At 35.3% G+C, this 14,791-nt stretch overlaps 1 protein-coding gene across 2 annotated transcripts in view; it reads left to right on the forward strand.

Moving 5' to 3' along the window:
- Positions 1–14,791, forward strand: part of AEBP2 (AE binding protein 2) — a 65,737-nt gene that overhangs the window by 37,525 nt on the left and 13,421 nt on the right. For both annotated transcript variants that reach the window (XM_040235296.1, XM_040235297.1), the window contains exons 4-5: positions 10,399–10,585; positions 13,126–13,250. In XM_040235296.1, coding sequence (XP_040091230.1) covers positions 10,399–10,585; positions 13,126–13,250 — 312 coding nt within the window. The remainder of the gene's footprint in view (positions 1–10,398; positions 10,586–13,125; positions 13,251–14,791) is intronic.

The raw sequence follows: 14,791 nt of genomic DNA on the forward strand, positions 1-14,791 counted from the left end.
TTAATTGGAGGCTGATTACAATATTGTAGTGGTTTTTGCCATACATTGACATGAATCAGCCATGGGTGTACATGTGTCCCCCATCCTGAACCCCCCTCCCACCTCCCTCCCCATCGTATCCCTCAGGGTCGTCCCAGGGCACCAGCCCTGAGCACCCTGTCTCAATGGTCAAACCTGGACTGGTCATCTGTTTCACATATGGTAATATACATGTTTCCATGCTATTCTCTCACGTGATCCCACCCTTGCCTTCTCCCACAGAGTCCAAAAGTCTGTTCTTTACATCTGTGTCTCTTTTGTTGTCTTGCATATAGGGTCATCATTACCATGTTTCTGAATTCCATATATGTATGTTGTTATACTGTATTGGTGTTTTTCTTTCTGACTTACTTCACTGTATTATAGGCTCCAGTTTCATCCACCTCATTAGAACTGATTCAAATGCATTCTTTTTAATAGCTGCATAATATTCCATTGTGTATATGTACTGTAGCTTTCTTATCCATTCATCTCCCGATGGACATCTAGGTTGCTTCCATGTCCTGGCTATTGTAAACAGTGCTGCGATGAACACTGGAGCACACATTTCTCTTTCAGTTCTGGTTAATTGTTGAGAATGAAGCCTGAATAGAGAGAAGGGATGGAAGATAGGAAAAGAAAGGGCTAGTATAGCGTTGCTGGCTACAACAGACTGTGACCATACATATCCAACAAAGCTTTGTCTTAATTCCTAGTTATTTCTTGCTCTTCTCCTGCACTCTGTCAGATGGAAGTGTGTTACAAAAGTCATGCTTGCTTCAGTTTAAGAAATTTGATTTTGAAAAGTTTACTGTAAATATAATCTAACATTTATTATATTTGACTACTTATCATATATGTACAAAGTAAAGAAATAAATGGAATCAGTTTGTACCTACATGGTTGAATCTTTTTTTTTTCCAGCTGCGCCACACGGCTTGGGGGAATCTTCGTTCCTTCACCAGAGGTAGAGCCCATACCCTTGGCAGTGGAACCATGGTGTCCTCTAACCACTGGACTGTCCCTAGGGAATTCCCTAGCCTGCCTTTTTAGTTTTGTATTGGACATCATTTCAGGTTATTTAATATTTCTGTATAGTAGTTTCCCTATATTTTATTTAATCATTCCTTAATGGGCTTTTTTGGTCCAGTTTTTCACAGTATAACCTGTGAGCTTATTTTTATACACTACTTTTGTGAGCTAATATAAATTCCTAGAAGCTCTTTTGCTAAGTCAAATAGTATATGTCTAAGCTTGCTTTTGAAAGCTTTCTGCTCTTTGCAGAAAAACGTACCAGTTTATATTCTCACCAGCAGTGTTAGAATATAGTAGTGCCTGTTTCCCAACAGCCTTCTTGAGGCTTGTTATTTATTCTCTTTTATTTTGCCAGTCTGCCAGTGTGTATGGTAATACCTGTCTACTTACATACCATGCAGGTACATATAATGTAAACACAGTATAAATACTTTTCTCTATATTCACATTGTTTTTCCCCCATGTTAATTATTTTTGTATTTTTAGGATGGAAAACTTTTTGAGCTTACTCATTATTCTTTTTTATAGAGTAGGAAAAATATTTCCCTCCTGTGATAGGAGTCAAATACTTTCCCCATTTTGACCTTTTTCTAAAATGCAAATTTTTTAAACTTATAATTTTGAAAAATTTCAGCTTGCAAAAAAGATGGAAAAACTCCCATATATTTCTCTCTCACAGGTATGTGTAAAGAAAGAACTCCCGTAAACCCTTCAGCCAGATTAACCATTTTGCCACATTTGCTTTCTCTCTGTCCATCTCTCCATCTGTCTTCTCCCTCCCATCTCTCTCTTTTCTCTCCTCCCGTGTTTCTTGCACACACACATTGCACACTCTACACTGTTTTTGAGGAGCCATTTAAGAGGAGCAGTAGCCCTAAATTCTTCAGGGTGTGTATTTCCTAGGAACACTCATTTACATAACCTTACCACAGTTACCAAGATCCAGAAACTTAACATTGATGCTATTAGCTATTCAGATTTCACTGACTGTCCCAATAATGTCCTTCATAGCCAGTTTTTTCTCTGTTTAGAACTCAGTTGAGCATCGTGCATCACATTTAGTTTTCACAATGCTTTGAAACTTACTTTCCTCAGCCTTTCTCTATGTTTTATGGCAGTAATATTTTTGAGGAGTATAAATGTTTTATTTTGTAGTATATTCCCTATTTGGGAGTTATTTGATGTGATCAGATTAAGTTTATGTCTTTTTGGAGAAAATAAAAATTCTCACTATTATCACTTCAGGGAATACTTGATAAGAGTTTGTTCCATCATAGATGAGGTTACCTAGCATCACTTGGTTAAGGAGGAATTTCCAGGTTCTCTACCACAAACTTTTCATTTGTACCTTTACAATTGATAATCAATTTTTGGAGGGACACTTTGAATCTATATAAATAATATTGTTCCCCATTAGAACTAGTTTTAGTATCCATTGATGCTTCTTGCCTGAATCATTTATTACTATGAGGGTTGTTACAAAGTGAGTATTTTTCTAACTTCATTGCCATCTGAATTTATTAGTTGATACTCTGTTTTCAGAGCTTTCTACCCATTGTTCTATCATGTAGCTACAGAATGGACTCATGTATTGTTATTCTTAAGCTTGTAATACATGGCTGTCATTTTGATGTTCATCTAATACAGATTTTTACATATTGAATTTTATCAGTGTTTGCTCATGTGGCTTCTGAGGCAACTGTCTCAAGATTAAAGATTCAGATGATAAAAGTCTGTTGGAGTTTTTTTGGTAATGGCAAAGGTTAGAAACGAAAAGTCCAGAAAGACCTAATTAAGTTGATACGGGAAATCAATGAAAGTCACTGGTGTGTTGTTTAGGTTTAAACTGAATTTTATATTTCCTATACTTACTTGTTTTGCACTCGATGATAAAAAAGTTAATGTCATATGAAAATAATTTTGTTAGCTCATTATCAGATTTTAGTTTTATAAAATCATACTCCTGAAATGCAGATATAGTTTTTTCTTTTAATAATGTTTGTCTTGTATAGTGAAAATGCAAAGATTATTCCTTAATAAGCAAGCCCCTTCGCTGCACCCCCTCGCCACATTCACGTTGACTTGTATATATACCCCTGCTTTCTATGTGCCTTTAGAGTTTGTGTGAGGGGAGTTGCTGTTGCCATTTTGTTAAATGTAGTGAAACCTTTTATTATTAATGTTTGAAAAATATTACATGTGTTAATAGAACTAGGATTTTGAAATTATTTCTGCTATTCTCTGGTCTTTATTTTCAATGGTGATTTTTATTCTCCTTGGTCATTTGGTATTAAGCTTTATCATGGCTAATTGACCTCAGCTCACTGTGCTTAGTAATATTTTACTTAACTGAAGAAAATAGAAGATTAGTCATACACAGCATGTTTGGTGATCGTTTCGATTTCCATTTTGCCAGTGTGACAGTTACTTGTCTGGACAGATTTGTATAGTGTGGTAGAAATTACATAGTTGGACTTTCTAGATAGTCTCCATAGTTTTCTTTTTCTTTCTATACATTTCTACTCTAGTATTTCTGTTTACTTTGAACACAGTACTTGTAGTCACTTAGTTGTCATGGGCTAATGTATTTATTGGGCTTCCCTGGTGGCTCAGATTAAAGCGTCTGCCGATGTATTTATTATAGTATTTATTATTATAACTTTTCCTCAGCAGCTAGTCTCCCGCAGCACAATATGTTCTTTCATAGCAGTGACATATCTGAGTGACTTCTCATTGTGATAGAGTATTGCTTGAAAAACTGTAGACTTTCTTTCAGACCTGATATATGAAATAGCCAGTCCTTTTAAGTGTTTTGGAGTCAAGAACGTAGCCTAAATTGTGATAAAGAGAAAAGAAATTTCATCAGATCAGAATTAAACTATTATATCCTTGTTAACTGTGCGTGTCTTACAGTTGTGCATACAAGCAAATTGTGGTAATTGTTACAAGACACAGTGATGCCAGTATTATTACATCATTCACTGTGATGGGTGATGAAAAAGTTCCTTCTTCAGTTCCTAGGTAATGTGTTTGATAATGGTAGTTGGTTGTAATAATTTATAAAATTTTTTGCTTTTTCTCTCCAGTTTTATTGAGATATAATTGACAAATGAAATTCTAAGATATTTAAAGTGCACATTGTGATGATTGGATATGCATTACAATTCTGAAAGGATTCCATCCATTTAGTTAATTAACATATCTATCACCTCACAGATATTTTATATATTACATTATATATGTATGTATATTTGGGGGGGTGAGAATATTTTACTTTTCAGCATTCTCTGTAATAATACAAAACTTCAAGCACTCTGTTCTATCTTTAATTCTCCTTTGCCTTTTTGTGTCTCTGTGTTTGAAGCACTCATTTTACCTAGCCTTGGCAGCCAGGTTTTAGGAGGTTTCCACTGACCAAAGATGGTACAGTTTGAGTATAAATAAGGAAAATAAGTGTAATGAAGATGATGATACTGAAAAACAAAACACAGTTCCTTAACACACACACACACCTACCCACACAGCCACCCATGAAACTAATTGGTCACTGGTGGGGAATGGTAGGGATCTGGTTATTTGGAAATCTAAGAAGAGTCTTGTGGTCATTCTTTCTTGATTATATGAGCTGTGCCACTGGGTATTCAAATTCTGGTGCCTGAGTTGCGCCCATGACCAATTAGAGTCTTCTTGATGTGCTGCTAGTTGCTCCTTTATTTTAAAAAATCTTTGTGGTGATTTGGATGTGCTTAAGAATTCTGTATGTGGCTATGATGGATCTTTATGCTGCATGTGGGCTTTCTCTAGTTGGGGTGAGCGGGGGCCACTCCAGTTGCATTGCATGGGTTTCTCATCATGGTGACTCCTCTTGCTGCAGAGCACAGGCTCGAGGCGAGCAGGCTCAGTAGTTGTGGTTCGTAGGCTTAGTTGCTTCACAGCATATGGAGTGTTCTTGGACCAGGGATTGAACCATGTCCCCTCATTGGCAGGCAGATTGTTATCCAGTGTACCACCAGGGAAATCCAAGAACTTCTGTTTACAAAGGTTTTCTCTTATGAGGGGACCCTGTAAGAGAAGTACCACTTACTACAACACTGGGTGAACGTGGTTAGTTACCTAAACTGATAATTAAACATCATTTCTCTAGTAAATGAAGATACCAACTCAAAGCTCTTTGAAAGGAGGGGTTGGGGGAAAGCACAGGGAAGAAAGATGTATGCTCTGTTTACTCTGTGAATGTTGCTTATGGGGTTTTGGTTTTTATTAACTTACTCTTTCCTCTCTGGTCCTCCTTGATGCCACACTTGCCTGTTCTTCATCCCCGTCAAAACTCAGTGGCTGTTCCTTCGGAGTCTGCTTTGCTGTTCTGCCTCACTTTTGAACGTTGGAGACTGCTGTCAAAAACTCTCACCCTAAGTGTTTTTATCTTATCAAGTTCTTTGGTTTTAAATACTCTGTATATTCTGCTTACTTCCAGATGTTTAAATCTAGCCCTAATTTTCCCTTTTGGATTCCAGAATAGAATATTCAGTTTGGATGTCTTATGGAGCATTTGGAACTTACTATGTACAGAAGCTTGGTTTTCCATTTCAACCATGGTTCTATTTTAGACTCAGTAAATAGTAAGATCTTCCATCCAGTGACCCTGACTTTAAGAGTCCTTGATTATTCTTGATTCTTCTCTTGACTTCTCATATACTGCGCCCACATACATTCCCAAATCCTATCCATTTGCTTGCCTCTCAGTGTATTGTGAATACTATTACCACTTCTCATTCTGCTCTTTTATTATTCATCTCCCAGTTCATCTTCTAAGGTTCACTTAGTGCTATTTGAAATCCTTGGTAATTCCTCAGTCTCTGTAAATGAAAACATCCGTATTTCTTAGCATGATGTATAATATCATATCTGATACTTATCTGCTTCTCTCTTCTCATTTATTCCTTTACTATATCTTCATGGGAATTGCGTTCCAGCCAAATACTGAACTACTTGCACATCTCAACTGGATCTCCTTTTTGCCCTCCTTGTGGTTTTGAATAGGCTGTGCTTTCTACCAGAGAATGTTAGAAACTTTGTTTCAGAAAATTTTTAAAGTTACAGAAAATGTGCAAAGATAGTACAGGGAGTACTCATATACCTTCACCCCATTCTTTCCCCCAATGTTATCATCTCATGTACTGTGGTACATTTGTCAAAACTAAGAAACCAACATTTGTACCTGGAATTTTTGTTTTCTTTTAGATTACTTGCTAATAAATACTCCTGTATCTTCTGTTTTCTGCTCTGTGTTTCAGTAGCCCCTTGTAGATTTTTATAGCACTTAGGGGAATATGACTGTGAATGACAGTCTTGGTGCTGCTTCATTCGAACAAACCTGTTTGAAAAAACTGTCATTCCATGTTTCAAACTTTGTAACAGCTATATGCCCACAATAGCAGCTGACAAATGTTTCAGTGGATTCCAGAGATAGAACATTTGAAACACTTTTCCAGCCACCAGTTTTTCCCCTGATTGTTGAAATGGGTTTGCTTTTTTTTTTTTTTAATCAGCACCATGTGTGGTAGCTTATGTTCAGTGGTCATTGTTGTATGTGTGGATGAAACATTGACTATTTGAACAGTAAAGTCACTCAACACCGTGAAATACTTGTGTTACAAGGAGTGAATGCACTAAGACCATTTGAGGCAACAGATTTGTCTCTCACCTTATTCTCTGTGATAAACACTAAATGAGTGGAATATTGATTAGTGACATTTGAAATTTCTGTTAAGGTAAATGAATTTGTGTTTTAGTGAAAGGTGTGTGATTCTGTTGTATTTGTTTTCATTGAAAGTGCTCTTTTCTGTCATTCTAAATTCTCCTTTACTCTATGTTTTCTTTTTAGGATTTGTTTTTGATTCTTTGTTTATTTTTTGATTCTTGATTGATGAGTAATCAAAACCAAAGATAAAATAATTTTCTATTAGGATTCTTATTATTGATTTTATTTCCTGAGCATTGAATCATTGCTGATTAAAATAAACTTGAGGTATTTACTCTCTTAGTTCTAGGTACTACCAGGACTTATTTTTTGCAGTTGTGAAGGAACCCAGGACAAAATGAATCTGTTAACTTATTCAAATCCTTGTAATTAAGGATAATCCTAGGTGGATTTATATGACAAAATCCCTAGAAATTTAAACCTGGGGAGTTGGATCTGAACAGTTATTGTCATTGCTGCCTTAATTGTAGTCAAGTAGCAATTCTAAAATTTGAAATGTGGAATTTGTCCATAAATTTGTTTGAATAACCAGAACTCAAGCAAAAATCTTAAGGGTAAAACTGTTTTATTTACTGCATTCCTGAAGTATCTGTCACATGGGGCATAAAATATGTAATTGACACATGTTTCTTTGGGACTTCACTGTTGGTCCAGTTGCTGAGACTCTGAGCTCTTAAGGCAGGGGCCCTGGGTTTGCTTCCTGGTCAGGGAACTAGATACCATATGCAGCAACTAAGACTCAATGCAGCCAGATAAATAATAAAGTATGTTTTTAGAATAGGTGTTAGGAAATACAGAGGTGATATCTTTTAAAATGGAAAAGCAAGGAAAATAAGTACTACACGTCTTAGTCTATGGCAGTACTGTACAGTTTAACACAAATGACGTGTGAACTGAATGTTATTTAATATTTAAAAATTTTCAATGCTGTGTTAAAATACTTGAAACCAGTAAAAACAAAAATAATTTAAATAACATCTTTGAATGAATGAATGAATGAAGTCGCTCAGTCATGTCCAACTCTTTTGCAATCCCATGAACTGCAGCCCAGCAGGGTCCTCTGTCCATGGGATTTTCCAGGCAAGAATACTGGAGTGGGATGCCATTTCCTTCTACAGAGTATCTTCCCAACCCAGGGATCAAACTCCGTGTCTCCCACACCTATTTGATCATTTTAGCATCTTGTCAGTATACATAGTTAATAAGACCTTTTGCATTTTCTGGTACTAAATCTTCCACATTTGGTGTGCAGTTTATACTTGCAACACTTTTAAAAAAATTTGAACTAGCCACATGTTAAGGACTCAGTAGCTCTATGTGTCTAATGACTGGCATGTATTGAACAGTGCAAAACTAACTATTCAGGGTGATTCTCCTTCAGCACTCTTCATTCAGGCTCTGAACACTTGCATCTATATTTATTTTTTAACCGTTTTTTAATTGAAGTATTGTTATTTGCATTGTTAAGTATAGGTATACAAACGGATTCAGTTAGACATACATACATATATTCTTTTTCAGATTCTTTTCCATTATAGGTTATCACAAGACAAGTCTGGGCAAGGATGTGGAGCTGTCCTTATAAACCTTGTATTTATTTGTAGGTTTTAAATGCACTAAATACCACTGAATTATATACTTTATTTTTTTTTTTGAATTATATACTTTAAAATGGTATGTTATATGAAATTCGCCTCAAAAAATTAATATAATTAAATAAAAATAAAAATTCAGTTTCTTCTGGTAGCATTATTTATAGTGGTAAGTAGCAGCATTTGACTAGTGGCTCCTGTAGTAGATGGTGTTTTCTGGCAGTGTGGTAATCTGCAGAAGATGGCAACTTTAAAAAGCATTATTCTTTTTTTGGTGCGCAAAACTACGGTAGTAAGATTTTAGGTTCTAAGAATTCAGCAACCATCAGATGCCCAGCTTCTTTCTGTCAAGGTCAGAATCTGTAGCTGAGCCTTCTGTGATGTAGGCAATCCAAGGACCACACTATTGATGAATTGTAAGAATTAAATGAATTGTGAAGCCCTATATATGGCTAATTGTTTCTTTTCAAGGTTCCATAACTCTTTGTTCCTTAACCCTTGATGGCAGTCCTTTGAAGTTGTCGCTTTATATATATATGTCTTGCTGATCACATATAAGCACTTTCAGTGCAAAAAAGTATATCTCTTATCCATCCTTACACTTCTAGCATCTAATGTTGATAGTACTGAATATGGAATAGATAAATATTTGAACTAAAATCTTGAGTCATTCTTCTTTCTCTTAACCTAGTGTGCCCTTTAGAATGTTCAAAGGTTTTTGTTAGCAATACTGAGTACCATTGGAGTGCTTAACATGTCTCATATGGTGAAATGAGTAGAATAATTTTTAATGGTACTATGCAAGGATTTTGCCGTGAAGTGTTTCAGCCAGTACTGATTTTTATCAGAATCTGTAAGCCAATAGATTTAGAGATAGCTATGATTTGCAGGATGCTTCTGGTAATGTATATATTCATGAGAGTATATTCTTGCTTTGAAAATGCGTGGAAAAGATGGGCTAGGATAAATTATCTAATTGTGATCTGAAAGTATGAGGATTTTCCTCACAGGAGGGTGAACTCTTTTCACATGGTCAGATTTAAAGAGATTTTGTGAATAAAGTTACGATCTTTACTAAGAGAGGGCTGTTGGTCTGGAAGATCCCCTGGAGGAGGAAATGGCAACCTACTCCAGTATTCTTGCCTGGAAAATCCTATGGACCGAGAAGCCTGGAGGGCTACAGTCCATGGGGTTGCAAAGATTCAGTTGCTTTTGTGAGCGTGCATACACACACACACACTCTCTCACTCTTACACACACTCTCTCTCCCTCTCTCTCCCACTCTCCCTCTCCCAGGCTGTATTGTGCTTTTAGAAGTTTGAAATGGTAGCCCTATCTCAACTGAAAGACTACACACACTAGAGGGCAGTATTGTGGAAACATGTGGAGTCTTTTGTGGTATTAATCTAGAGAAATGTAAGTTGAACCATTTGGGAATAATGTGTTGGATACATTTAGTGGCATGCATGGCAAATTTGCCTGCTTGTTGTTTGGTTGTCAAGTCAGAAACTAAACAACTTGATTAAATCACTGATGGAAACTCCCCAGCAATCCAGTGTGGATTTTACTGTTTGAGGATCACTTTTGGAAAATGTTTCAGTAACGTTCATTTCTTAGAAGATCTGAAAATATTTTTTAAGATCTAACTAGAAATTACTAAAATTGTAATTTTAGTGATTTCCGAACACTGCATCCATTGTAGGCATAGCAGTTGCCAGGAGACTTGGGTAGTTAAGTAGACCTTGTTTTCTCAGTTTTGCAAGTACAGAAGACTCTGATGGTGGTGAGATTTAGTTGCTAAGTCGTGTTTGACTCTTGCGACCCCATGGACTGTAGCCCACGAGGTTTCTCTGTCCATGGATCATAGCTCCTTTCTGGCATTACTTCAGTAGTGTTACTGATTTGCTTCTGAAAATACAGAATATCCACTTGTTTCTGTTTTGCTTGCATCATATCCTGCATCCCTGACACTATTATTATTTTTTTATTTAGTGTGTCGTCGGTGGCTGCAATGCCAGCTTTGCTTCTCAGGGAGGGCTAGCTCGCCATGTACCCACACACTTCAGTCAGCAGAACTCCTCTAAAGTCTCTAGCCAGCCAAAGGCCAAAGAAGAATCTCCTTCTAAAGCTGGAATGAACAAAAGGAGGAAATTAAAGAACAAAAGACGACGCTCATTACGTAAGTATTCAGTACACACTGAAAGGCAGTGTGTGTCAGATGGTTTAGTTTTTAATCTTAGACTCTCATGCAAGTTCAGTTTCTACCATTCCTCAACTCTGCTCATCTGTTATTGTTAGTATAGTTTGAACAGATAGGATCTTGGTCTGTCCCTGTGAGAATTCAGATGTATATTTTAACTTCAGTAGCTAAGGGAACAGAAGTATATGTGGACTTAGAGTACAAACCTTATAGAATTAGATTTTGAGGGCTGTTGTAATTCTGAACTAAGACAATTTAAATTATGACAATGTTGCTTTTTGTAACAATATTTCAGAAAATTTGAACATGTTAAAGATTTAAAAATCAGGTAAAAATAAAGTAACCTGTCTGTTCCAAAGTGGTGTGTGTGAATAGGGAAACTCATTGTAGTCTGTGTCTCAGTGCTTAACGGTCTGTTGTGATGCATATGTATAGTGTTTATGTGCTTAATTACAAAATTATTAGATGTAGCCTCCAGATTTAGGACCAAACATAATTAGATGTTTGTATACTTTTGAACCACAGGAAAATAGTCTTTATTTTTGTGGTCTTCAAACAAAAAGTTTTTGATTGTATAATTTACTAAGAAAAATGGTTGGGCATTCAGTCTTAACTTGATGTACTTACAGTGTATAGAGATAACACTGCTAGTGTACATTGACAAGAAGGAATACTGAAAAACATAGAAACGGGGAAAAGAAAGAAGTTGTATTATATTCTTCCTCATGCAAGTGGATCATGACACACACCTGCTTTGGAGACTTGTTTTAGTTTAGTATTCTTGATCCTTTAGTAGTAGACATAAAATGGTTAAGGTCTGATGCATAGAATCTGAAATTTGAGAGCTCTTCTTACTATTCCGAATTTAATTCAAGTGATGACCTCTGTGTTTGTTTAATCTTGAGTGAGGAATGATAGATTTGAGTGATTTAGAGGGGTGAGTCATTGTTAATAAGCTTATTCTTCTCAAGAGAAAGCATATTTGGAGAGTATGGAGAAAGTACACACTTTTTTCACCCAGTAGCAGCAGATGAAGTAGGAAGGGGATTTGTTTCTTAGCATTAGGTAAAATCATGACTTTTTTCCTCTCATAAATAAATGTGAGTTTTAAAAAACTGATTTCCCATTGCCATTGCATTGTTAATCTTGTGGGTTCTCTTAGTTTATTACTAGCTGGTGTTCTGTTTATTTTCTTTTGAGCAAAACTCCAATGAGAAAAGAGCTAGTGTCTGTTTATTTTCTTTTGAGCAAAACTCCAATGAGAAAAGAGCTATTCAGATTGCTTTATTGAGTATACCAATTGGTAGATGTGTGTAGGTGTACTGAGAACTCCATGAGTAGTAGAGACAGTTTCAGTCTACCCATGTGTTAAGTCAGAATAGTGTGGTAAATTAGCATATATGTAATTTAGAATATGCTGTACCAAGAAATTAGGCTGTTTCTTTTACTGTCAGTAAAATTTAATTTTTAATTACAGATGATATTGAGATATTTTATATGTATTAGAAAGCTCCACAATTGTAAAATAATAAATGCACTTTCCTTACTTTGAACAGTGTTATTAGGAATAGAAACAATACAATTTATAGTTACTAATGGGATAAAAATAGAAATTTAAAAAATGATCTTATCAAATCTTTAGTGTATAACTTTGTTTGATCATACTGAAAGATTGCTTACTCTAGGTTTGTCCATTTATTTTTTAAAAATGATATAAGCATATCAGTATAATTGCATTATGGCTTAAGGCATTTTTCCTGTGTATTTATTTTGCTCATCATCTATAGCTGTTGCATTTCCATTTCTCAAATTAAGAAACAGATTAAGAAAGATCAGGCAGTTTGTGCAAAGTCACATAGGTGATAACTGATACGATTGGGTGTTTGAAAGAATTTTGGAGTACTCATTGGCATTTAAATGTATTTATAATTTTCTTAGATTATCATTAGAAGAATTACTCGTAATCAGGAAAATGTTTGTCAAAAATTCCAAAATTTTTAAATTTTAATATTACTACTTTGTCAAATCTGAAGGAAATTTTTATTACATATTAATATAAACTGTTCATGAAATGTATTTCATATGTTTGGCCAAGGTGAGTGAGATCTTGTTGTAGTGCACAGATGAAGACGTTTGTCATATTGTTGGAAACGCAGGACTGGTGCTCAGGAGGGATCCTGGAGTAAAATGCAGAACTATATGAAAAAGAGACTGAATTGAACTGAACTTAAAGTGTACAATCATGAGGTCGAAGGTTAAAATCTCACACACCAAGGAGCAGAATTAAACCACACTTGCTTCTTAGAGTTCTGCTTCTTACACCCTTAACTTTTGTCAGCTTGGTTCTATGTTTTGAAAGCAAAGAAAATCTTGACATTTAAACACTAGATAGATTGTTAATTCTTTCAGTCTTTTCTACTTAGTGCATATTTTTGTGAGAAATGGATCGCTAATTATGACTGTTCTGAGACACTTACATTTTCCTAAATGTTCTCTACCGCTTTTGCATTGACTTTTAGCACGACCGCATGATTTCTTCGACGCACAAACACTGGATGCGATAAGACATCGAGCCATATGCTTTAACCTCTCAGCTCATATAGAAAGTTTAGGAAAGGGGCACAGTGTTGTTTTCCATAGTACTGTAAGTATCTGATTTTATTTTACTTTTCAAATATTTCCCACAGTTCTATGTTTAAAAGATCACATGAAGTTTTTTAGCCTTTAATTTGAGCTATTTAGGAAATTGGGATGTCATTTGGGTTACTAAGCATTTGAAGATCCGTCTCTGACTTTAAGTAAACTAGGTGTATTTTCTGACCTCTGGTTTCCTTATATGTAAAGTTAGAACATTAGACTTCTTTAACGTACATGCCTGTCTTGTCTGTTTCTGCATACTAAAATGCACATCTAAAGCTTGTGTTAAACAGAAAATTAGATAGTGGTTATCAAATGAAAGCTTCATGAAAGAAGGAATTTTTATCTTTTTTTTCCCCTGTGGATGTATCTGAAGTGTGTAGAATTGTGTGTATATTTGTTGGATAACTGTTGGAAAAAGCAAAATATCAAATAAAAAAAGTTTGTTTTTGATTAACTAGAAGTTAATAGAGAGTTGTTTTCTTCTCATGCACCTTGCCATTTTATTATCCAGTCATCTTTATATTGCTGTAGTTTGATGTAGGTGAGTTAGTAGAGATAAACCTTAAACCAGACTCAGTGATTTGAATCCCTGGAAAGAGAGTTTCTTTAATTTTAGCAGTTGAAATAGAATTTAGGTTTTATATATTCTAATCAAAATGCATGAGAATTTAAATATAAAAGATCAGTATGGATGTTTCTACTGGTTTGAATCTTTTATTTTTCCCAACTCCTCTATTAATGAGGTTTTCTTGTAGTTTCACTTTTTCTTCTATGACTACTTCCAGTTCACAGCCCCTGATTTTGATTCCCAAAGTTAAAGACAAGAAGGTAGAAGACTAGACACAAGGAAAGGGAATCTTTTCTGAGCTTGGAGTACATAATAGGTTTGAGTTGGGTTTAAGGAAAGGTTTGCCATACGTTTATGTGCTTTTAAAGAATGTTGGAAATACATTTATTAAATAAGTAAGGGTCAGAAGGAAAACTAGAGGCTTTGAAGACAAAGTTAAAATGGCTGTACTGGGAATTTTGTTGGGATTCAGCAAGATTAGGAGCTTGCTTATCAGTGATGGTTAAAGTCCTCCTTTGGAATTTGATAACATTGGTTTATGATTTGGTAGGTCTTATTTTTTTTAAGTTGAAATTAACATTTATTATCCAAGTTTACATTTATGTTTTAACACATAGGAGATAGAAAATACTAATCATTTTACAACTTGAAATAAACTGAGGATTGGGACTTTGCTGACTGTCCTCTGGGTTAAGACTTGGCCTTCCAGTGCAGGAGGGTGTGGGTTTGACCCCTGGTTGGGAAGCTAAGATCCCACATGCCTTAGGGCCAGAGAGCCAAAAAAACATAAAATAGAAACAATATTGTAGTCAATTCAATAAAGACTTTTAAAAGGTTCACATCAAAAAAAAAGAAAAAAGAAGAAGCCTGAGGATTGACTGATCATAAAAAATATTTCATGATGATTTGATAAAGTAGACTTTTAAGGGTTTTGCTGAATAAAAAGCATGTGAGATAGAAAATAAGTTACTTAAATT

The sequence above is a fragment of the Oryx dammah genome, unplaced genomic scaffold (genome assembly GCF_014754425.2).
Source record: "Oryx dammah isolate SB20612 unplaced genomic scaffold, SCBI_Odam_1.1 HiC_scaffold_29, whole genome shotgun sequence".
Lineage (NCBI taxonomy): Eukaryota > Metazoa > Chordata > Mammalia > Artiodactyla > Bovidae > Oryx > Oryx dammah.